The 24,235-nt window shown below is 35.3% G+C and overlaps 1 protein-coding gene across 15 annotated transcripts in view; it reads left to right on the top strand.

Annotated features, from left to right (window-relative positions):
* The window catches only part of Cask (calcium/calmodulin dependent serine protein kinase), a 320,516-nt gene that overhangs the window by 56,318 nt on the left and 239,963 nt on the right, over window positions 1-24,235 (top strand). For 9 of the 15 annotated variants that reach the window (XM_005352875.3, XM_013348391.2, XM_005352872.3 and 6 more), the window contains exon 2: window positions 10,012-10,124. In XM_005352875.3, coding sequence (XP_005352932.1) covers window positions 10,012-10,124 — 113 coding nt within the window. Of the gene's footprint in view, window positions 1-10,011; window positions 10,143-24,235 lie in introns of all 15 variants that reach the window. The other 6 variants (XM_026781778.1, XM_026781780.1, XM_026781782.1 and 3 more) reach the window with 1 other exon arrangement.

The raw sequence follows: 24,235 nt of genomic DNA, 5'->3' as shown, positions 1-24,235 counted from the left end.
ACTTTCTCTTCTATCAGGTTCAGTGTGTTCGGACTGATATTGAGGTCTTTAATCCATTTGGACTTGATTTTTGTGCATGGTGATAGATATAGGTCAATTTTCATTCTTCTGCAGATTGACATCCAGTTTTGCCAGCACAATTTGTTGAAGATGCTATACCATTATTTATTCAATAATTATTGCCAGAAATCTATCAGTATTCTCTCAGTTCACTCTCACTGTCCCTCAAGGTTGTTTGTCAATTTATATACTAAAATGTCTCTCATTTGTCCCAACTGAGTTAGTTCAGGTCTTTACCTCTTTCTTGAGCTAATGTAATAACTTCTATCCTGGCTCCCACATACTCCATTCTCCCTTTCCAGCCACTTTATACCCTCCAAATTTTCCTGCCTCCAGTATTAAATAGCTTAGAGTACCTAGCACACACTGTGTATTTTATGTCACTCTAGGCCACTGCACATGTTTTTGTCTACCCTTTGAATTTTCTATCTCCTCTTGTTTTGTAAATCTGTTGACCATTACTTGCCCTTCCAAACTTCCCTGTCTCATAGAAGACTTCTCTGGGCACTTTCCTCTACATAGATAATAAGCTTATAGCATCGTGTTGTTTCAGTACTGAGTCCTTAGACTTATACTGACATTGTTTATATATACCAATAGCAGTGTCATCTAGTGGGAGTTCTTTAGAAATAGGAATTACTTTCTCTTTTTTTTTGTATTTTTCCATTGTAGACAATGATGTGAATAAACAAAATGTGAAAATGTCAATTGAATTCTTAAAATGTCAGTTCTTCAATATCTATTTCTGAACGTTCTTTACATATTAAGCTAAGAGGATCTCTATACATGTATAATGAAGTCAAAGTAATTTGTGCTATTTCTCTTAGAAACCTTCAGTCTTTTTTTACATATTTCTTTTTGCCTATGTATAATCTCTTTTCTGTTTCTTACATTTATAAAAATATTTTTCCTCTCTTAGTGGTTTTTCTTGAGCTTCTTTTTCTTGAATTTTTCTTCATGCTGCATGAGTTGACGAAGTCCTTTACATTAGTTCTAACCCAAGCCCAACTCTTCAGACATACTTCACCACTACCACTACCACATAGTCTAGATTACTTGATTTGAGCAGAATTAGCTATGTATCTGCTCTAGTCCTCATAAAAGAAAAGACAAGTGTACCAGTTTATGTAGTGCTAGACTGGATGATAGCATGGCACATGAGAACTAAAGTAAGGCCTGCTAAAATTTTCATTGTACTCTTAAGATTTGACAGTGGCACTGATTATATCAGTTTAAGTACTGAGTTAGTAAATGTTACCTGTTAACTCTCTGAAGATACAGGTGGACCTAGTTTGTGCTGTTAGGTTATTAGAGATCTATTGCCAATTTTTCAAAGTAAGCTTTTATTTTGTGTTTTCAAAGTATTTTGTCAATCTTTAGTTGTTAACATTTAGCAGCAGTTCCTGAGACTTCCTCTCTTAGCAGCTAACAGTTGCCAATAGCTTCTTGGCTAGGATGGATCTTTGTGCCCACCTCCCCTCTTCATGCTGGGATTTGGTCTGGATTGGGTGTGCACCGGTCTTGTACATGCTGTCACACCTGCTGTGAGTTCATATGTGCAACTTTCCTGCTGTGTGTAGAAGACACTGCTTCCTTGTGTTCAATCACCACTTGTGGCTCTTACTCTTCCACCCCTTCTACTGCAATGATCTCTGAGCCTTAGAGGAGGGTACAGTATATATGTTCCATTTAAGGCTGAACATTCTGCATTCTTGTATTCTCTGCACCTTGGCTTGTTGTGGTTTGCTGTGTTGATCATCTACAGCAATAAGAAGGTTCTCTTGATAAGGACTGGGGGGGGGCGTAGTATTGGGTATCCTGATAAGTCATGAAGAGTTTATTTAATAGTTGTGTCCATTTAGCAGAATATAGTAGTAGGTGCTCTCCTCTGGTCTATGATCTGTCTAACCATGGGTTCTTGACTTGATGCCAGGGATGAGCTTCATCTTGTGGAGGGATCTTCCTGACAAATCTGTTCAGGAAGTGGTTGGTTAATTCCACATTTGTGCCGCTATTATACCACTACTGAGCATGTTTGGGCAGCCACTCATTATTGTAGCTCCCCAGGTTATTAACCGCTGCTTAAGACTGATATGTACTTTTAGTCTCTGGTCTTTCATGCAGCTTCCATGAAAGCTAGCCAGTACGGATGAAGTTTCCAGTCCAGTACTAGCTCCATGTTCTGTGACTCAAGTGGATGGCATCTTCAGCGATAGGGTCTTACTGTCAAGTTCTGGAGGGTAGCAACGAACATTATTAATGACTTACAATATTTGGGGATCTTTGGGACCTCATCAGTAACCAATTCCTGAGACTATGCCTTTTATTTGTTAGCCTCAGGTGTCTGGTAGGGGCATTTTAGCTCCATTTTAACTTTTTATGTTTTTGTATAGATGTATTTTAGGAAGCTTCTACAGTAGTACATTTCCATATGACTTTTTTTTTGAAACTCTTTTTGAAACTCTTTAGTATGATTTATCTCTTTCAGCTCCCCTCTTTTACCCGTCTGCCCCTACCCCAACCCAGTTTATCCCTTCCTTATCAGAAGCCCCTATAACCATTTGTAACAGTGCATTCGAACTCCTCTACCTCAAAACTCCTCCATTTAGTTTGATGTTGGTTGTTGGCCTGCCGCATATTGCCTTTATTATGTTTAGGTATGTTCTTGTATCCCTGTTCTCTCCAAGACCTTTATCGGGGATGTTGTATTTTGTTGAACTCTTAGGAGTCCCACAAGGAGACCAAGCTACACAACTCTAATTTACACGCCTAGGTCAGTCCCATTCAGGCACCGTGATTCTTGGTTCAGATTCTATAAGGTCCTATGAGTTACATTAGTGAGTTCAAGAAGTCAAAATATTATGGTTTGTTTTCCAATTAACCAATAAAACTGTAATATGTTCCATCACCAAAGGAACTCAATTGATTGAGACTTAATGAAAATATCAATTTTAAACAAGATATCTTCTGAAAGTGATGTTTGGAAAGTTTTAAATAACTTCTCACTCATTGATCTTATATTCTAACATCACATCTCAGTTCTCTGTTAGACTCTAAGGTCAACTCATTAAGGGCATCACATTCTGTTCCTTTTCATTAACACTTTATTTTTCTATACATATGGGTTGACAGTGACCAACATTGACTCCCCCATCCTTTGATGTCAGTTTTGATTTTACTTGGGTGTATTTATGTTCCATTAAAAAAATTTATAGGGTTTTTCAAACAACTTTCTGAAATAAAATAAACATTTTGAGCAGTATGTTCAAATACTTTGTACTCCATGGAGGAGATCTAAGGTATCTGACACTAGCTATGTCATCAAATATCAGATAATCAGCTATGAAATGCCATTGTTTTTGACTCTATTTAAAATATGTTGTTGTTGTTGTTTGATGATAATGATAGCAGTTATAAAGATGTAATATACATAGCACAGGTTTTCTATGTGTATTAGATTATTGACTACTCTGAAGAGTATTTGACTTAGAAAAAGTGCTTGGCAAATAATATCAACTATTACTGTCACTCTTTTAAAGCAGAACAATATCTCAATATTAAAGAAACCTTGTATTTAAAAAAAAGAAAGCTTTTTGGTCATCTAATGAGTTGATCGTGTGGTTTTTATTTTTCAGTTTGATTATACACTCTTGTGAACAAATACACTCTATAATAAGTTTTCTATAATGTATGCATATTAAGTAAGTTATTGGTTTTCTAGTATCTAAGAATACTTTAATATCTGACTGGATACAGAATAAAAGGTTAAAAGTCATTTTCCTTCATTCCAAAGGTTTTCCTCTACTGTGTTCTTGTTCTAGTTTGCCATTGAGTAATCTGCCTGGAGCACTATGAAGTGTGGTCATCTTTTGCTTTCTGTGAACTGTTACCTCCATATCTGGAAATAATGAAAATTTTACTTTACAGTAGTGTGTGTATAGACTTGAGTTATTTATTTTCTTGAATGTTTATTATTTTTGCTTGTCTTATGGGAGATTTTCTCAGTACTGCCTGGCAACCTTTATGTGAATTTTAGGGTTATTTGTCGTTTATTATTTAAGAGTCTTTTGTTTTCTAAAATGTCTGGTTTGTTTCATAGTTATTAAATCTTACTAAGAATATTAATGCTAATTTTAGTGCTTCTCTTGTTTGGTCTGTTTCCTCTAAATTATTCTTTATGCTTGTGTTTGCTCCTGTTTTCTTAATTAGACTCTTCTTTAGAAGTCTTAAGAGCCATGGTTGTCTGGACATGATTATACATCAAGCATTGCTTTCAACTGGAGGCTGGCTGTAGTGCTACCTCCACTCAGGCAACACTTGGAGACATTTTGGGTTATTAAACTCTAGGGGTTTACTACGAATATTCAATGTATTTATATTTATATTCCTGACAAGAAAACAAAACAAAAAATTTAGCTCAAAATGGCAATACTGTTAACTTAAGAAATCCCACAGCTGATTCAGAAGTTTCTCTGGAAGGTGATCTAATTAATTCAGGGCATCTTAAACTTTTTCTAATTATGACTCCTTTTCACCTGAGAAATTTTTATGCAGCTTCGGGTAAAATATGTATACAGATCAAATACTTACTATATAAGTCATAAAGAAATTTATATTAAAACAATTCCTTTGTGTGTGTATAGTTTTACCATTTGTTAAGGATGAAAGCAAATTTGCACACTAATTAAATGGATGTGCTTATTTTTACATGAATTAAATTTTGCCTGAATGTTTGAGATCAAAGAGCTTAGAGCATATTAAATATTTTTCAGAGTTGATTGATACTGATTTTACGATTGTCAATGCTGAGATCATTGTTTACATAAATACAACGTTAGAAATCTTTTAGGGCCATTTTAGAAATTGTTAAAAATTCTGTTCTGATATCAAACAAAATACATTGAACTTTTTTTAAAATGAAACTAAAGTCAGAAGCTCAAATAGCAATTTTGAAAGTCAGTCATTGTAAACCAATCCAATCCAAAGGCATACTAATTTATTACATGCTCAGGAATCATAGCGGTAAAATATTAAAAGTTTGTTTTTCATAGTCAAAATGTTATGTTTCTGTAATAACAGAAAACATTCTGTGTACGTTAAACACACCGTAGTTCCTGACATCAGTCTCAAATCTGAGCTAAGGTGTTTTAGGAAGCATGCATTGGTGGTTAGTGGGGTGGTGACGTGTGCAGTGCAAAATGAGCATGCTGTGTTTGCAAAGCCAAAGCTGTGCCACAAGACCAGTGACTGCTGCCAAAAACACCTCACATTTACACATTTGGTTTTGAATTAATCTTTTGGAGGGTTTTTGGGCGCAAGAAACCTTTCACCATAATGTTTTTGTGTGTCTGCTGTGTCTGTGACACATTCCGCTTTGTGGTTTTATAGGGTCACATCCCATGATGCTTGTAAGAAGCAGAGATATAGTTCAATGATGTTGGGAACTTCATGTTATCTTTTCATCTTTTCCACTGGACTTGTCAGATATTCAACAGGAAGAAATTTTAATCTCTTGTCTTAGGGTACAGATCCAACTTTCAACATTCTCTTTGTTAGGGAAAAGGACTGCGTCGGTCCGTAAATAGATGGTGTATTGACAGTTAGAGACCTAACAGCTTCTCTGACGTATTTCTTCTAGTTCCAGCTTCATGAGACTCTTGATTATTCTGTAATGTGAAGGGGTTTGTTTTCAAATAGCCTTCCTTGTTTTCTCCAAATCAGCTCTCCCAAGTGTTTTGCATCCGTTAGCATCACTTCATCATTGTGTATTCTTATCCCTCAAATTTATTTATTACTATTTCACCTCTCTTGTCCTCCCAATCCTTCCAGTAGATTTGGGAAATAAATTAGATTCACTGTACTCAGTTTATCTTGGTATTCTGGGAACATACTATCATAATTTGTAGCATAGTTTCATGTAACTCTAGTCTCTTTTTTCAAATATATTTAGCTTTTTATTAGAATTATTTATTGCTTACATTTATCTAGTTTAATTAATCTTTTACCTAACAGGCTTTGGTTTTTTTTTTTTTTTTTTTGGATCTGGCTTTGGTATCAGGGTAATACAGGATTCATAAAAAAAATTTGGAAATGCTCCTTTTCTTTTTTTGCATAATAATCTATGTATTATCAAGTAAGGATTGTTCTTTGAAGATCTAGTAGAATTCTGCAGGGACTCTACCTGCATCTGAGATGGCTTTAGTTGGGAGACGTTTTATAGTAATAAATTCTTGTTGTGTGTGTACACACACTTAAATTTTCATTTCATCTTGGTTTAATTATGGTAGGTCATATGATCTGAAAATTCATCTGCTTCTTTTAGATTTTCCAAGTTAGTAAAATATAGATTTAAGGTATGTCCTCAAGATACTCTATATTTCTTTGGTATCTATTGTAACATCTCACTTTTTATATCTAAACTTATTGATTTTGGTCTTCATTGTCTTTTCTTTTGGTGAAATTGGCAAAGAGTTTAGCAGTCTTGCTCATCTTTCCAGAGAAAAAACTCCTTGTTTTATTGATTATTTGTGTTATATTTGTTTCTCTGTTTGTGTTTAGTTCATTAATTTCTGCTCTATAAATTTTTTGAGACAAGGTCTCACTGTGTAAACTTAGTTGGCTTGGAACTTTCTATATAGAGAGAGCATTTTGGCCTCAAACTCACAGAAACCTGACTACTCTGTGCCCAGCCCTGATCTTATTTCTTACTGTCTAGTGTTTTCAGGCTTGATTTGTTCTTGCTTTTCCGAGACTTGAGATGCATCATTCAGTTATTTATTTGGGATCTTTCAAATGGAAGTGAACCTGTGTGTCTAGATAATGATACTCCTAGAAGCAAAATTTCCAGTCCCAGGTATGAGATATCTCCATAGGAGTTCACCAGGGAAGCCCCAGACATCCGCAACACAACCTAGGTTCTGTCAGTACTTTTAGTTATCTACCATTAGAGTCTACAACCTTTTTGCTAAAGACACTGCATATACTGATTGCAAGATAGAGAGAAAGCAAGCTGAAACTGAGTCAGAAATTTCCTCCCTGCTGGCTGCTCTCACAGTCCTAGAAGGTGCTACTCTGCAGGTTTCTGGGAGAGAAAAGGTATCATTGGTCTTACTCATCTGTGTACCCTACAAAGAGAAAAAATCCTGCCCAGCAAGATGTGCCTACCTGAACAATAGTGGCATAATTTTGGGGATAACCAACTTCCATCTCATAAGATTTGAGGCCTGTTACAAGAGGGGAACTCACAGCTAGTACAGTAAGCCCACTTAACAGCCTATGCCTGAGGAGGTTGTAGGCCCAACTGGGGTAACGAAATTGATCCAACATCAAACTACCTTCTAAATATGTATGCTTATACTCATTGGCAAAGGTTACTCTCCACTGTAGTGAGAAAAGCCTCTCTTTACAATGAACAGCAGTGAATGTAGAAACTAATCTCATAGATCTCTAATCTTCTGAGTATTCTCAGAATAGGTGATGGTTGAAGGCTCAGTCCTAAACAAGACATTTACACTCCTCCCTCTATGACTCAGAAGACTGTGGAAGAGGGGTGTAGGAAGTATGGAAAAGGCAGAAGATACAGTGAAAGCCTGTGAGAGGCAATGTTCTGGACTCTACAACTGTCACAACCAACGAACTCAGCAACTGCAGATACCCTCCCTGGCCCACATGAGACAGATCATGTTAATAGTCACGGAAATGGAAGGGACTCATGCATCTTACTGTTCTACTATTGGCTATTGAGTTTCTGGGAATGGGGAAATAATTGTCTCTAGTTGTCTATCCACTGCTGACCCACCAGGTTCCAACTGATAACTCCAAACCCACAGTCACTTGCACAGCCCTGGTTAAACACAGTGGGTCAAAGAAAAACAAATAGACATGAATGTGAGAAAGTTGTAGGAAAGAGGGGTGTATGCATATAGGAGTAATGGTGAGATGCGTGAGGATGTGATTAAGAGTGGTTAGTATGCATTATTTACATATATTAAGTTGTCAAATAGTAAATTTAATTTTAAAAATTAAAAACCCATAGAATTATGTGAGTAGCTATCTGCCTCAGTAAGAACTTTGTCAATTTCAGCCAATATTTGTTATTTATAAAGAGTTGAATGGAAAGTGTGTGTGTGTGTGTGTACAGATATTTGTTTTGTCTTAGTATGTTTTTCTTTATTTTTGAGAATCTCATATATGTACATAATGAAATATGATCCTATTTACTCATAACTTCCCTCTGTGGTCCCCTGAATATCTCTAACACAGGCCCTTCCAACTTCATGCCATTTCTATTTAATGACTCATTAAGTTCTGTTAATATTGCCCGTATGTGCATGGGTACAAGGCTGTCACTGGAGTATGGGGAACCCACCAGTCACTGGAGCATGGGGAACCCACCAGTGGCTACATCATCCAAGATTAGATAGATAGATAGATAGATAGATAGATAGATAGATAGATAGATAGATAGATAGATAGATGACTCTCCCCCAGCAATATTTAATCAAATCGGAAATAGCATCAGTTACCATTCTGTTTTGACCAATATCCTAGTAGAAAAAGATAATGACTTATTTTCTTCCATATCAATACTCAAGAATTGACTATGCAGTACATTTTTTAAAAAATTTATTTATTTAACATTTCCTACAGTACATTTTTAAAAACTAAGGTAAAAATGTCAAGTGTCAAGAAAGGGTACAAGCCAAGCTGTTCTTGAAATTTTATTGTTCCCTAAACTGTCAACCAAATATAAATATAATATGGTTATATCTTAGCACTGTTTTTTACCCTTTTCATTTTCATAAAAAAAACAACTCTAATTATATCTTTTATTGGTATCTGCTGAGTTTCAAGTTGTGAATGAAATCACAAGCAATCTCAGAGTACGGTTTGATGTCCTTTAAGGTTATTAAATTTGACTCAGCTCACCTTTGTTAGCTTCCTGCATGTCATTAAGGAAGAACCTTTAGCATGCTTTACTTATGACTTGAAGAATTCATAAATACAGTCATTATTCAATCTCATTAAATTATCTTAGTGAATTAGTGAATTTAATTTGACTTTTATTCAGATTTTTAAAAATATTTTGAGATTATAATTACATGGTTCTTCCCTCGAAGCCCTCTTTTTTCTTTGCTTGTCGTTGTCTTGTGCGGATGTGCGTGTTCCTAATTTGAAGAGGTGGTTTGTTGTCTCATTGCCTTTTCTCGCCTTTTTCCTTACAAAAAAGCTCATGCTTTCTTCCTTACCTTTATTCAAACAGGAAAAGGGTTTTAAAGTTGACTCTATTGGCCACAGACAATTCTACACACAGAATCAGAAATTTCCCAGAATGATGCATTGAGTTGAATCACACTACACAAATGCCAAATGCATATATAACCCAGAGAGGTTTTGTTTGGACAAAACCTGAAATATTTCCTGAAATTGCATGCTATTGTCAGACCAAATACTCACAAGAAAGATGTCCTGGTTAAAAATGGAAACATTTGTTGTGTTGTGCTTTGTTGTGCTGTCACAGAGGATTATTTTCTAATGGTTGTGAGTGATTAGTTAGAGTTGGGATCTGAAAGTTAACATTATTAACCCTTCTTTCCCTTCTGTGTGAGCTTTGCATCTACAAACTTCCCTATGTATAACATGTTGGTAATTATATGTAATTACTACAGTTATTGTTTGCCTTGAATATAAGGATACTATTTAGATTTTTTTAAATTATCTTGAATTAAAAACCTAATTATTTGGCTTCCTTTTTGTTTTAACTAGTGAATTAGATAATAATGTTTTAAATTACATTAGTTAAGTTTTATTGTGAAGCTCTATGTGAAGATTAAAATATGGTAGGTCACTGGTTATATAGTTTGACTGTGGTAAATAAGAAAACACAGTAAATTGTTGATCAAAAAGAGGGACATAATGTCAGTGAAGTTAAATTGACTTTTTGTTTTCTAGGGGTCCCTTCAGTGTTGTACGACGATGTATCAACAGAGAAACTGGGCAACAATTTGCTGTAAAAATTGTTGATGTAGCCAAGTTCACATCAAGTCCCGGGTTAAGTACAGAAGGTAAGAGATGGATTTCAAGTAAGTTATTTGATGTCTGGCTTTATTTCATCTCCAAAATCCATTTATCAACCTATCCTCATCTGGGGGTGGGGAAGCAGAGGGTGTGGTATAGCGGGGAAGTGGGTGGAGACAGTTTGAACTCCAGTTGAAACAGTTGCTCAGAAATCTAAAAGATAGCTTTGGAATATGGAAGGGTTGTAGTCATCTGGGATCTTTATGAGCTGTTTTTTTAACTAGAGAATGAAATATGGACATAAGTTTTTTAGGGTCTAATTTGAGTTCTATTGTGTGAGATAACAGTATAGAAAGGGAAGTAATTGCATGGATGATAACTGAAGTTTTAGAAGCAGCCAAGGTCCTTCTAAATGTAATTTGCTGCTTTTAGGATTATTATCTAGTATAACTAGAAGATCGATGTTTGATTCACATTTGGCTTAATCACAGTATGTGTGAAAGTTGAAAGGTCAGTAGTATTAGAATTTGTAGAACTTAGAATTATGTTTTAAGATATTGTTACATATATGTGCATTTGAAGTTACTTAGTTTTTAAATAGGTGCCATGATTCACACTAAAGGTAACAAAACTGATTATTCTATTGACTTTTCTAATTAGCCTATCTACTAACTTTAGATTTCCACAGCCTAGTAAATGATGTATCCTTCTTTAGTCTTTTGTTTTTTAATATGAAGGCAGTGCAATTGAGAACTTAGGTTAGAAAATTCAAGGTAAAGTATCCCATTTGTGTTTCACCCAATTATCTTCTTTTGGAAAGTAGAATCTCACACACTGTGAGCACCAACTTAATCTATTTCTATAGATTTTTAGTCAGGTTGATTACTTTTAAATATTTTGTGACTCTTTAAATTATTATTATCAATATAATGTTTTAGAAGATTCTCGAAACAGCTAGAGAAGTAGCTCAGTGATTAAGAGCACTAACTGCTCTTCCAGAGGACTTGGGCTTGATTTCCAGCACTCACATGAGGTCTCACAAACCATCTGACACTCCAGTCCCAGGGGATCCAATGCCCTTTTTGGCCCCTGTCAATACTAGCCATGCACTTGGTACACAGACATGCAAGCAGGTAAAACCCCCATACAAATAAAATAAAAATAAACAAATCTTTAAAAAAAACCTGTTTTCATTAAGTCATTACTACCAAAGAATCTTGTAATGATTTGTTTACAGGTCAAAGGGTATGCATACATTTATTGAATAAACATGAACACTTTTTTTGGGGAAAACTTGTAGTAAAATTTAAATGTTTCATAGTTCATAATTTCATTATCAGAATTAGTCATTAACGTTTTAAATACAGGTTATTTTACATGCTAAATGATATTAAAAATTGCCTTTCAATGAACTTTACAGTTAATTTTTTTTCTTTGAACTATTTTGTTTTATGTTTGGTTGTGTTGTTTGCAAACCCAGGGCCTCAGGCAAGCTAAGCAAGTACTGTTTCTCTTAACTTAATTTGTTTTGAGTTTAAAGTTCCTATGCCTCAGTATAGGAACTGAGCACTGAGATAATTTTGTACAAACATGATTATTAAACAAGTAGGTGTTTTTAAAGCTTTAAAAATGTTCTGATATTGTCTATAAATTCAGTAAGGTTCTAATTTAAAATTATTAATGTTAAATAATTTCCTTAATTGCCTATATTAAGTTACAGTAACAGAGGTGAGATCCTCTTATATAATATTATAAATGATTAAACACTCGTAACTTATTTCTTAGCCCTGAATTTTTAATATCAAACATTTTGTTTGTCTTATCAGTATACCTCATTCACTGTCTTTCCAGTCTAAAGACATTTTTAAAGGAGACAACCTCTTGCTCATTTGTTTATGGTGGATTATTGACATATTTCTTTAGCCAGGTCTCTGGAACTCTGGAGCCAGGATATGAGGGTAAATCTCTATTACCACTTAGTTAGAACGGAGCATGGTAATTTATAGCTTTAGTCCTAGAATTTAGGAGGCAGAGACAGGTGATTACAAGGACATCCTGATTTCCATAAAGAATTCCAGGCCAGCCAAGACTATATACTGAAACCCTATCTTAAAAAAAAAAAAAAGCCCCAAACAAACACACACCAAACTGTAAAAAAGGAAGGCAAGTAGTACATATAATTTATTTATATCCCTGGTTTGAAGTTGTCTCTACTTAATATGAAATTATCAGTGAAGTTGTAACTCACACCTTCATTGCTTTGGTGATTAAAAAAAAATAGTCAAGTTTTGTCCTGAAAGCAAGACCAAGCAATTCAATTGATCCTTTATGTCTCTTCGAACCAATTGGAATTTTGTTCTGTTTTTATATCAGTATTATCCACCTACAGACTTTAAATAATACCCATTTGAATTTTTCCTATTACGATGACTTTATCTGCTTTGGGTCAGAATTTAGTGGTATTCTAGTGAAACTACTATTGTCATATTCATGGTTTTACTATTTCGTTTTTCCTGTCTTTTTCAGCACAGTAAGTTAACCAAGAAAAGAATCAAATTTCATGTCTAGTACTCTCTCACTTCTTGTAATGGAATTCCCATACTCTCTATTGCTCTTATTCACACTAGCTTAGTTTATTATAACTTAGCCACATTTTATAAGATGTATAATAGATGAAGTAAATAGTAAATTAATGTATAAAATTTTTGAATAATGATCTCTTCATGACCTTTCTGCCTAACTTCTTTTTATCCCTTTTATAGTTACTATAAGCAACAATGTCTGATTCTTTCTTTTCTGTTACATTTATAAATTATTAGGGTTCAAAAATAGCCTGTTGCGTGGCAAAGCATGTAAGAATACTGTATGAAGAAACAATTTTTGAAGTGAAGTGTAGCACAGTAAAGCAGAATCCATAAGTGCAAGTAAGACTATTTAGAAATATCTTTGATTTTCAGATTTCATCAGCAACAAATCATCTACAACTCCATCCTATCACTTATGCTTGCCTTACTCATAGTTTTCCTCCATTTGGCTTGTGGTTTATTTGATCCTTGTCATTGCCCAGTTTTTTCTTGCTATCATATCTGTTTTCAAAATATATTATGAACTAAATGTGGTTGAGCAGGACTGTAATCCAAAAATTAGGTGGAGTCTGGAAGATCAGAAGTTGAAGGTCATCCTTAGCTACTTAGTAAGTCTGAAGTCAGCCTGTACTACATGAAACCCTGTCTCAAGAAAGAAACTGATAACAAATATGAGTACATATGTCTCCTGAGGCCCACCTGGGAGTTTTGTTTATCATATGATTTTATTAGAAAAACACAAAGTAAATTATATGTAAATAACATACAAATTTAGTTTTGAAATAAAATATTTATTAATTGAAGATCATTATATTATATAATTTTAAATTTGTATTGCTGTACTGAAGAGTCCATATTATAATTTGAATATTTATTCTTTATTTTTTGCCATCAATATTCTAATGTTTTATTCAATGAGATTTTTCATATTGCACAAATTCAGTAGTCCCTTGAAAATAAAAACAGATTGTTATGTATGTGTTCATTTTTCTGTTTATATATATATAAAATTTCCACCTTCTCCCATCCTCCCATTTCCCTCCCCCTCCCCCCACTCCCCTTCGCCCTTCCTCTCCAGCCCTAAGAGAAGTCAGGGTGCCCTGCCCTGTGGAAAGTCCAAGTCCCTCCCTGCTCCATCCACGTCTAGGAAGGTGTGCATCCAAACGGACTGGGCTTCCAAAAAGCCAGTACATGCAGTAGAATCAAAACCTGGTGTCACTATCATTGGCTTCTCAGTCAGCCCTCATTATCAGCCACATTCAGAGAGTCTGGTTTGATCACATGCTCATTCAGCCCCAGACCAGCTGGCCTTGGTGAGCTCCCATTAGATAAGTCCCACTGTCTCTGTGGGTGGACGCACCCCTCGCGGTCCTGACTTACTTGCTCATGTTCTCCTTCCTTTTGCTCTTCTTCTGGGCCTTGGGAGCTCAGTCCAGTGCTCCAATGTGGGTCTCTGTCTCTATCTCCATCCATCGCCAGATAAAGGTTCTATGGTGATATGCAAGATATTCATCAGTGTGGCTATGGGATAAGGCCAGTTCAGGCACCCTCTCCTCTGCTGCCCAAGGAACAAGCTGGGGACATCCCCTTGGATACCTGGGAACCCCTCTAGAACCAAGTCTTTTGTCAACCCTAAAATGGCTTCCTTAGTTAAGATATCTTCTTCCCTGCTCCCATATCCACCCTTCCTCCATCTCAACCATCCCATTCCCCCAAGCTCTCCCCAATCCTCCCATTCTCCCTTCTCTTTCCCTATCTCCCCTTCCCCCCACCCCCACCCCCACCCCCGTGCTCCCAACTTTTGCCCAGCGATTTTGTCTAGACTTCGATATAAATCTGACCACACTGTAAGTTTTTAGGAGATTCTGAGACCTATCACTCCTAAATGGTTTAGAATTTCTTCCTTTATATGTATAAAGATGTAAAATTGCTTAATGAAAGCTAAGTGAATTTATATTAAGGTATTTCTGTTTGGGGACCAGTGAGATAGCTAAGCAGGTGAAGACACTTGCCTCTAAGCATGACAACTTGGGGTTGACCTAGGAACCAACATGCTAAGTGTACTTAAATCTAACCCTGCATGAAATTTATGCAAAGTGGCTCACAGATTTAAATGTAAAATTTAAAGCTATATCACTTATACAGTACACCAGAAAATCATTGTGTCTATAAAACTTGATGAAGAATTGTTAGACAGGATAGCAAGTGCACGATTCAGACATTAAAAAACCAATGTACAAAAATCTATCGATGTAATCCACCATATAACACATGATCATTGACCCTTTAACAAACACCCATTCATGATAAAAGTCGTGGAGAGAGAAGGAATACAAGGAATATGCCTAAGCATAATAAAGGCAATATGCAGCAAGCCAACAACCAACATCAAACTAAATGGAGAGAAACTCCCAGCTATCATCCCACTGAAATCAGGAACAAGAAAAGGTTGTCCACTCTCTCCTTATCTACTCAATATAGTTCTTAAGGTTCTGGCTAGAGCAATAAGACAACAAAAGGAGATCAAGGAGATACAAATCAGAAAAGAAGAAGTCAAACTCTCACTATTGGCCGATGATATGATAGTTTACATAAGCGACCCCAAAAATTCTACCAAGGAACTCCTACCAGCTCATAAACACTTTCAGTAATGTAGCAGGATACAAGATTAATGTCACATTAAGGATATATAACAGTATGAAAAACTGTAAAATGAGCACCTCTGTTCAATATTTATCTCACCTCTACCATATGTGGATTTTTTTAACATTTCCCTGTTTCCCTTTTTATGCAAATAGCTACCTGTTCTCTCAAACCTTCATTTCATTATCCTTTATATTATGTGATTTAGAGAATTTCTTTGGAAGCCATAAAGATAGGCAATGATGACTAGTGGATGCATAAACCCTGCTAGGTGAAGATGGGAAAGATTCTGTAAAATAAGTATGAGAATTTTGCATTGTAGTTGATGATTATATTTAAGTCTAAAGTAGCTGAGGGGTAATTCTCATATGTTTGCGTTGGTGGTGTTATGGCTAAATGGATTGGCATTTGAAATAACCTAAGAAATCATCTTTTGTTATTAAGGTGGTTGTTCTACAGAGTTTTACATTATGTAATTGAATGTGTATTTGCAAGAAAACCAAATTATAACTTAGTAAGGAGAGCATCTATTCAAAAGGGTTATTGCACAAAAGAGAAAGGGACTATTGAAATATCTTATGGATGAGAGTTTTTATTAGTCCCACCTAGAATCTTATTATGGTCCACTGAAATATGTATAGACATCTTCAGGATGCTAAGCAAAGGGTGTGGGATCTGTTTTATAGCAGGGAAATCTGCGTTCAAGGAAGATCTACATACTTCTGAACGATCAGGCAAACAGAAATTTTTAATATTGTTTTTGTTGAGTAAGAGTTGAGCTCATCAATTATAAGGTAAAGAATGGTAGTTTAGAGTGTCTATGTTTGTTTGGCCTTATCATAGTTAAGTGAAAGAGCACCATGAATCTTATCTGAGTCATAAAGGAAAGGTCTCTTCATTGTAAGCTGTCCAAAACATAAAAGTTGGTAAATTTATTAACTTTCTCTATTTATCAAGGGTTAAGGGATTAAATAAAATTTAACAAGTGTTCAACTGTAAAGACTTTGAAAGATTATAAATATTCATTACATTATTTTTATATTTTTAATTTATACAAGAATATATTATTAGTCCTATTTTTCTTTGGAAAGGACTAGACTTTATTGTCAACATTTTTTTATGTATACAGTCCTGCCTCATTATTCATAGGCTCCAGATCACTAGATTCATCCAAACACAGATTGGAAATATTTTGGGGAAAAAAATGAATCAGTACCAAATAATTACAGACTTTTATCTTGTCATGAATCTCTAAACAGTATAATTGAAAAATGACTTGGAGTTTGAAAATAACCTGGAGATGCTTTAAAATACTGGATACCATTTAACATTGTGCTACTCTCAGAATTTGATGTCCATTCAAAGAAACATAAGCAGTCTGTCCCCTTGAATTTCGAAACATTTGGGGAGAGTATGGAAGTTACAAATTTTAAGTGGTAACATGCATTACTTGTCAATAAATAAAGAATTCAGTTTGATGGGGGAAAAAAGAATTTAGAGAATTGATGCTTGAATTCTCACTCTGTAGCAGGCATTCTTCAGAATGGGGGTTACATCTAAGTGTTAATGAAGACTTCCACACAGCATCAGACATAGGTACTTGGAAAGGAACACATTTCTGAATTTATCTTATTATTTTTATAAAGTTGATATGCTTAAGAAAATGCTTATGATGGATATACAGTTTTTTCTCTCTCATATTACCTTCTATAATATTTTATGTCTCACATTACATCAAGTCTTCTCTCCCAGCTAAAATATTGTAGTGTGTTGGAATATCTGTAAAAAGCCTCTCGAGTGCCAGGAAAAGGGACATGTTGAAAATTGTCATCAGGGTTGAAGAAAGGAATTAGTTAGTTTTATTCTCTGTTTACTTTCAGTAAAATTCATGGAACACAATCAGCTTCCTAGCTGGTGAATCACTAAAACTAATTATTTATTAAGTCATTATGGAATTCACGGTATATAAACCAGAAAGAGATTTCTCTTACAAAGCACCAGCCATTTACAGCTACTTATTTTTTTTTAAAAAAAAATAGAGTAGAATTAATAGAGAAGAAACAACATATAGAATAGAAGAAATATTTGCCAACTATATATCTGGGAAAGGATTAATGCCCAATTACATATGCAACCTAAAATACATACCCTCAATAAACCTAATTTTAAAAGTGGGCAAACGGCCATATAGGGGCCATACCTGGTACAGCAGGTTAAGGTTCTTGCCTGATGACCTGAGTTTAATACTGTGAACACGTGTGGTGGAGAAGAAGAATGCACTTTTGCCAATTGCACACATGCATTGTGGCAAATGCATACTCACACACTTATGTGCAGGCATGTATGGGCACATTGTTCAGTTATAAAGAAGAATCAGATCTTGTCATCAGTAGCAAACTGGTTGGGATTGAGGAAATTTTGTTTAATGAAATAAGTTATCCAGAGATACACAAATACTGTATATCGTCTCTTTAAACAAACAAGTATAACTGAAAACAGTAGTGTGACTGGAGTTAGGGAAGATGACCTACAGGTTTGGGGGAGTTGAAAAGCAGGGAGATAAAAGGAGGCTGTATTTGATCAGTTTGTGATATTGCATGTGTTGAAATACCATACTAGGCCTCATTAATAAGCACAATTAATACAGGTTAATAAATAATAAAATACTAAAATGTCTTATTCAGATGTAAGTTATGCACAATAAAATACAGTTTGTATTTTTAGTGGTTTTCACTGGTGCAACTCTTATTTCTAGAACATTTCATCAAATTCCCAAAGAAACTTTTTGCCTTTTGTAGACCCATGATCCCTTTCCCACCACCCTCCACCACCTGGCAACCTTGAATATACTTTGTCTTTAATGGATTTATACATTTTGGACATTAATGAAGTCATACCTTAATAGGAGACCTTTGTTTTCAATGGGAAGCCTTTATGGCTGCTTTATTTCACTTAAAATGTTTCAAAAATGCATTTTACACATTACAGATTGGATCAGTAATCTGGTTACTTTTTTGTCTATTGTATGGATATACCATATTTTATATATCAACTCATTAATTGAAGGTTAGTATTTGACCACTTTATTAGCTGTCATGTGTAATGCTGCTGTTAACATTAATACACACACACACACACACACACACACACACACACACACATACATACACACTCTTGGTCTTCATTCATGGTTTTTTACTTTATGCATTCATCTATTCAGCAATATTTCTTTGTAATTCTCAAACTAATAATACTTGTGGCACTTTTGTGGTCACCCACAGACCTGCAAAGCAGTGGAATTTTTGAATTGCTCAACACTTGGGTTCCTAGTTGAGGTTAAACACTGCAGCTCTTTTCCTCTTGTTTTGGCTCTCATTCTGTAGGTGAGTGTCCTTTTCAAGGTCTATTTAGTTCCACACTTCACATTTTTGCGCTTTTTGTTGTTTACTTGGCTGCTTTAAAGTGACCACCAAGTATAGTGCCAACGTGTTGCCTAGCATTCCTTAAATGTAAGAATGCTATTATGTGCTTTTACAAAGAAAATGCTTTTGTCAGATATAACTTACAAAGCTGTTGGCCATGATTTCAGTTAACAAATCAGCAATATATATGACAGAAGTGTATCTTTACACAAACATATACAGGATATGGATTGATCAGTTCACCAAAAAATGTGTGACCAAAAATTCACAGGAACCTAGACCTCCATTTCTTCTGAAGAACAATGGTTCAGTATTTATCCCATGCACGGGCTGACTTAGAAAACATAAGTAGTATGAATAATGAATGAAAACTCAGTTGTATGTGGTTTTTGTGACTATATATGTTGAAGTTCTCTTGAGTATATATATATTTGTGTGTGTGTGTGTGTGTGTGTGTGTGTGTGTGTGTTTAAGAGTAGCATTGTTGTAGTATGGGGATGTAACTCAGTTATAGATGTTTTAACTAGCATCTGTAAGATTCTAGGTTCCATTCCCCCTACAACCAAAGTAGAAATAAAAGGGTAGCATTGCTAGGCTGTACAAAAGCATCTTGTTTTAGTGAACAAGTTTCCACAACCTTTATACATATAAAGATGACAATAGGATTCAAATTTAATTTGAACATTGTCGTATTCTACCAGATACAAGGAAATAGCTTCATTGTTGGGCAGGTATGGGAATTGCCCTTAGACACACCCGTAACACATATGGTGATTATCTTTTGTGACACTTAAATATGCATAGCTTTCGAGTTCCCCTAAAGAGAAATGCTTGATTTCAAGGAACATTTACAATTTTCCTGAAGTGGATTCTTTGCTTTGTTCTTTGTATCAACTTTTTGCCACCTGTCTCACTTCCATATTGTCCAGTTCCCTCATGGCCAGTTTATAGCATTGCATCTAGAGTGCTTAAGCCTTATGTATTAACTTGTTAAGCCTAGAAAGGAGTTAAGATGGGTTTTTTTAATTGACAATTTTACACAAACCCAACCCTTCTAGTAGCATGAAAAATTGATTATATAATGAAAACATTTAAATAACAAGTATCAAAAAGATTGTGTCCATACTCAAATGAATAAGCATGTTCTACTTTTTAAAGAGCTGTCATGCACTGGCCATTTGTTATTTGAAACTCCAGGCATGTTGGTAGGTGCTGTTTATATATATTGTTGTATTTTAGCTTCTGAAAAAATATATTTTACAGTTGTGGTTTAGAGAGATTTAAGAACTTTCTACTGGTGCATGGGAAGTGATAGAGCCAGATGAATCTAAGGTGATCTATGTTTTGGACCCCAAGCATATATTTTAACTACATTTTAGACTGCCCAACTTAATTTACTCTTACTATCTAGAATTGCACATAGTAGACACTTGGTGAATATTTACTCAGTGAATAAAGAAATACCATAAATTTTCCTAATGTATTGAGTATTCTAGGGATACTACAGTAAAGCATTGGTGTGGTATTAATAGTGCATGAACATTTTTATTTGTTGGTAACCTGTAAAAGTTTAAATGGTTAAATGGTTATGGTCAGTTCTCCAAAGTTCAATTATAAAAATATATAATTCTAATACTGTTTATCTCCTTTAACCTGGCCAACTCTCTATCCAAATCATGTTGTTGTGTAAACTTATTCTGTAGCTGTCATATAATCATTATGGTAGTAGCTGATGACTCTTCTCATACTATAAGAAATCCAGCCTAGGTGACCTCAAAGTAAACCCTGCCAAGATCCCAGAGAAAGATCAAGAATGGTCAAAAACTTACAATATTTCTGGGTTAAAAGAAATTTACTCACATGATCAGTAAATGGTACCCAACTTAGTCATCAGAAAAACCGAGGTTAAATCACAAATTGATTTAACTAAATCAACCAAATTGATCACTACATTACTGATAGAATGGCTAACAGTGAAAACAATAATCCCAGTGTCAGTGAGGATGCAAACTGATCAGAACTCTTCTAATGAAAGCATAAATTTGTAGATTGGAAGTATCTACCAAAGCTAACATACATACCCAGTGACTTTGTGATTAGTATTTCTGTTCCTTAGGTGTGCACCCAATAGAAATACTTTAACATAAATGTGTACAAATATGGTTTTAGTTTAATTCCTTGTGATAGTCTAAATTAGAAGTACCCCATATTCCAAAAAGAATAACACAGTAAATTATAGTGTATTCATATAGTGAAGCTGTAAAAAGATAATAGATGTATCTTTGTTACACAAAAAACATAGATGACTCCTACAAGCATGATATTTAAAAGAAGCCAGGCATCCACACCCAGGTGTTGGACTGAGCTCTGGGAATCTTGTTGAAGAGAGGGAAGAAGGATTGTACAAGTCAGGGGTAGTCAAGGTCATCACAAGGAAACCCACAGAAATAACTATCCTCATAGGAGCTCAATGACATCTAGGGAGCCTGCATGGGACTGACCTAGTTAGTCCCTCTACATATGTGTGACAGTTATGTAGCTTGGTCTATTTGTGGGATTCCTAGCAGTGGGGCAGGGCCTGTCCTTAATGCTTGAGCTGGCTTTTGGGAACCTAACCCTCCCTCATACTGGGTTGCCTTGCCCAGCCTTAATACAAAGGGAGGAGCTTAGTCCTACTTCAATTTGTTGATACAGGGTCTCCCTTGTTTCTGCTACTGTGCTGTATACTCCAGGCTAGCTGGCACCTGAACTTCCAGGCACCTTCCCTGCCTCAGCCTCCCATCCTATATATAGTAGTGCTTTGTTGACATGCATGGGAAGCCTGCCCCTTTCTGAATGGAAACAGAGGAGGAGTAAATGTGGAGGAATGGAACAAGAGGAGAGAAGGGAGGTGAAACTGTGGTTGGGATGTAAAATAAATGAAAAATAATAATAAAAGAAAAAAGAAGAAAAAGCCAGGCATAAATAATTACTCACACTGGGCTGGGGAGATGGCTTAGCAGGTAAAAGTGACAGCTGTAGAAGTGTGATGACCTGAGTCAATCACCTGAACTCATAAAAAAGCAGGTGTATTAAGCTTCTGTAATCCCAATATACTACTGTATGTAGGATGGGAGGCTGAGGCAGGGTAGGTGCCTGGAAGTTCAGGTGCCAGCTAGCCTGGAGTATACAGCACAGTAGCAAAAACAAGGGAGACCCTGTATCAACAAGATGTAAGGGCTCCCAAAAGTTCTCTGGCTTCCACATGCGTGCTGTTGCATGTCTGGCCCTCAACATACACATACATACATATAAAATAAAAGACTACCTACTCTATGACACCATTTATTTAAAATACAAAAGTACTATAAGTAATCTTATATTTGAGTCCAAATTAGTAGTTACCTCTGGAAGAAGATAGTGGCTATTGGGGGACAGAAGGGCTACTAAGCTGCTGGTTGTACTCTTGCTTCTTGATTGTTATTTTTTAAAGAGTTCATTGAACATTCAGCAAGCCACACACATAATTTTAAAACAATGAATAGGTATGTGTGATGGTTTGAAAGAAAATGCCCTCACAAAGGGAGCAACACTATTAGAGGTATTGCTTTGATGGAGTAGGTATGGCCTTGTTGGAGAAAGTGTATCATTGTGGGGGTGTGCTTTGAGGTCTCCTATGCTCAAGCTACTCCCAGTGACACAGTTCACTTCCTGTTGCCTGTGGATCAAGATGTATATATAACTCTCAGCTCCCTCTCCAGCAATATGTCTGCCTGCACACTGCCATGTCCCACCATGATGACAGTGGACTAAACCTCTGAAACTGTAAGCAAGCCCCAACTAAATGTTTTCCTTCATAAGAGTTGCCATGGTCATGGTGTATCTTCACAGCATTAGAAAGACAGTTGCACTGTCCCAAGGACAAAATGCTGGAATAGTTTCAGTAAGTTATTTTATCCATTCATGTAGTAAAGATGAGCTAGTTAAATATTTACATTTTAAGTTAATGAGTTTTGTTTGTTCTCAAAAGCTTTATTTCAATTTTATGCTAGGGGAAAGCTTATTAGGTAACTATTCGGCAGAATGCTAATGACTTGGGTGTGTACAAATAGGTATACAGCATAGATAATTGTTGGTCTGCTAGTCCAGGTAGAAGATTGTCATCTCAGTAGCAAATATTACAAAAAAAATACTCAGGACACTTGTAAATCTGATAATTATGATTTGTAATCCTCATTGGATACATAGAAAATGAAGACAAGTAATCTGGCTCAAAATGATTTAAAAACTATCTAAAATTATGATGTAGTGCCATTTCTGAAATGTTTAGGAAAGAATTTTTCTAGTCTGTTTGACTTGGCCTTGTATTTTCTATGCTTTAACCTTTATCTTGGCTTGCCTAAATTTCTTTCCCATCAGTGTAGTAAATTGTATCTATTCTGTGTTATACTCCAGAAATAACTGCCAGCAGATTTAACACTACTATTTGAGGAATGATTGCCAAATTACTCATTATTGAGTGTAAAGTTAGTAAGCAGTGTTGGCTTTCTGAGAAGCTTGGCCAGTTTGTCTCTATAATGTGTGCATATTTTGAACACTTTCAATATGTGAATGAAAGCATTGCAAAGGATCTTTGCTATCTCTACTGTAATTTGTTTGCCTCTTCAGTTCTGTTGTTTAACTAAGCTTTAGAAACTAATTTTTACTGTTTTTAAAAATATTTTTTCAGCTTTTATTTATTTATTTCCTTTTGTCTTTTTTTTGTTTATTTTTTTTAGTTGATTTTATGCCTGAATACTTGTGTTCACATCATTTTTACCCTACCTTCTCCCCCCTCTAACTCTAGTGTTCCCCCCACTTCTCAAGTTCATGATCTGTGTGTGTGTGTGTGTGTGTGTGTGTGTGTGTGTGTGTGCACGCACACTCGCACATATACATCTTTATACATAAATAGAGCCTCCTACTGAGTTCATTTAGTTTTAATGTGATCATTTTGGCTCCTGATATTTTAAAATGTGTCTGTTATTTATGGAGATTAAGTAAATGACATTTTTATCCTGTTGAATTCTTATCAAATCCAAGGAAAGTTTAAGGTTGTTAAGTTCTAAGTGGATTATAGCTTTAAAAAAGGCTTTAGGTTTTTCTTCTAGATCCACCAAAGCAGGAAAAGCCTAGGAAGAGCTGAAGTCAGACATGTCAGACATTCCAAATTGTCTGTACATCATACCCTCTGCTTTCATGAGGAAAATGATACTGTCCTCAAAGGGCTGGCAGTAGATTAAGAGTAAGGATATTTGAAGTTCTTTAACTTACAGTGTACCATATTATAGGTAGTGTGTAATTTCCCTATCCTTTGTTGTGACAATGTATCTTCAATTAATTCTGGAGTTACCTTAATCTTAGCAATCTCATGCCTACAATTTCTCTTTGCTTATTTTAATTGTTCTATTTTATTTATTCCCAAATAAAACTACCAGAGGTAGTTTTTCTAAGATATGAGAAAAGAAAAATTGTTCTAATACTGTTAGA

Source organism: Microtus ochrogaster, chromosome 10, assembly GCF_000317375.1.
Source record: "Microtus ochrogaster isolate Prairie Vole_2 chromosome 10, MicOch1.0, whole genome shotgun sequence".
NCBI classification, from domain to species: Eukaryota; Metazoa; Chordata; class Mammalia; order Rodentia; family Cricetidae; genus Microtus; species Microtus ochrogaster.
This window is presented reverse-complemented; position numbering and strand designations above follow the sequence as displayed.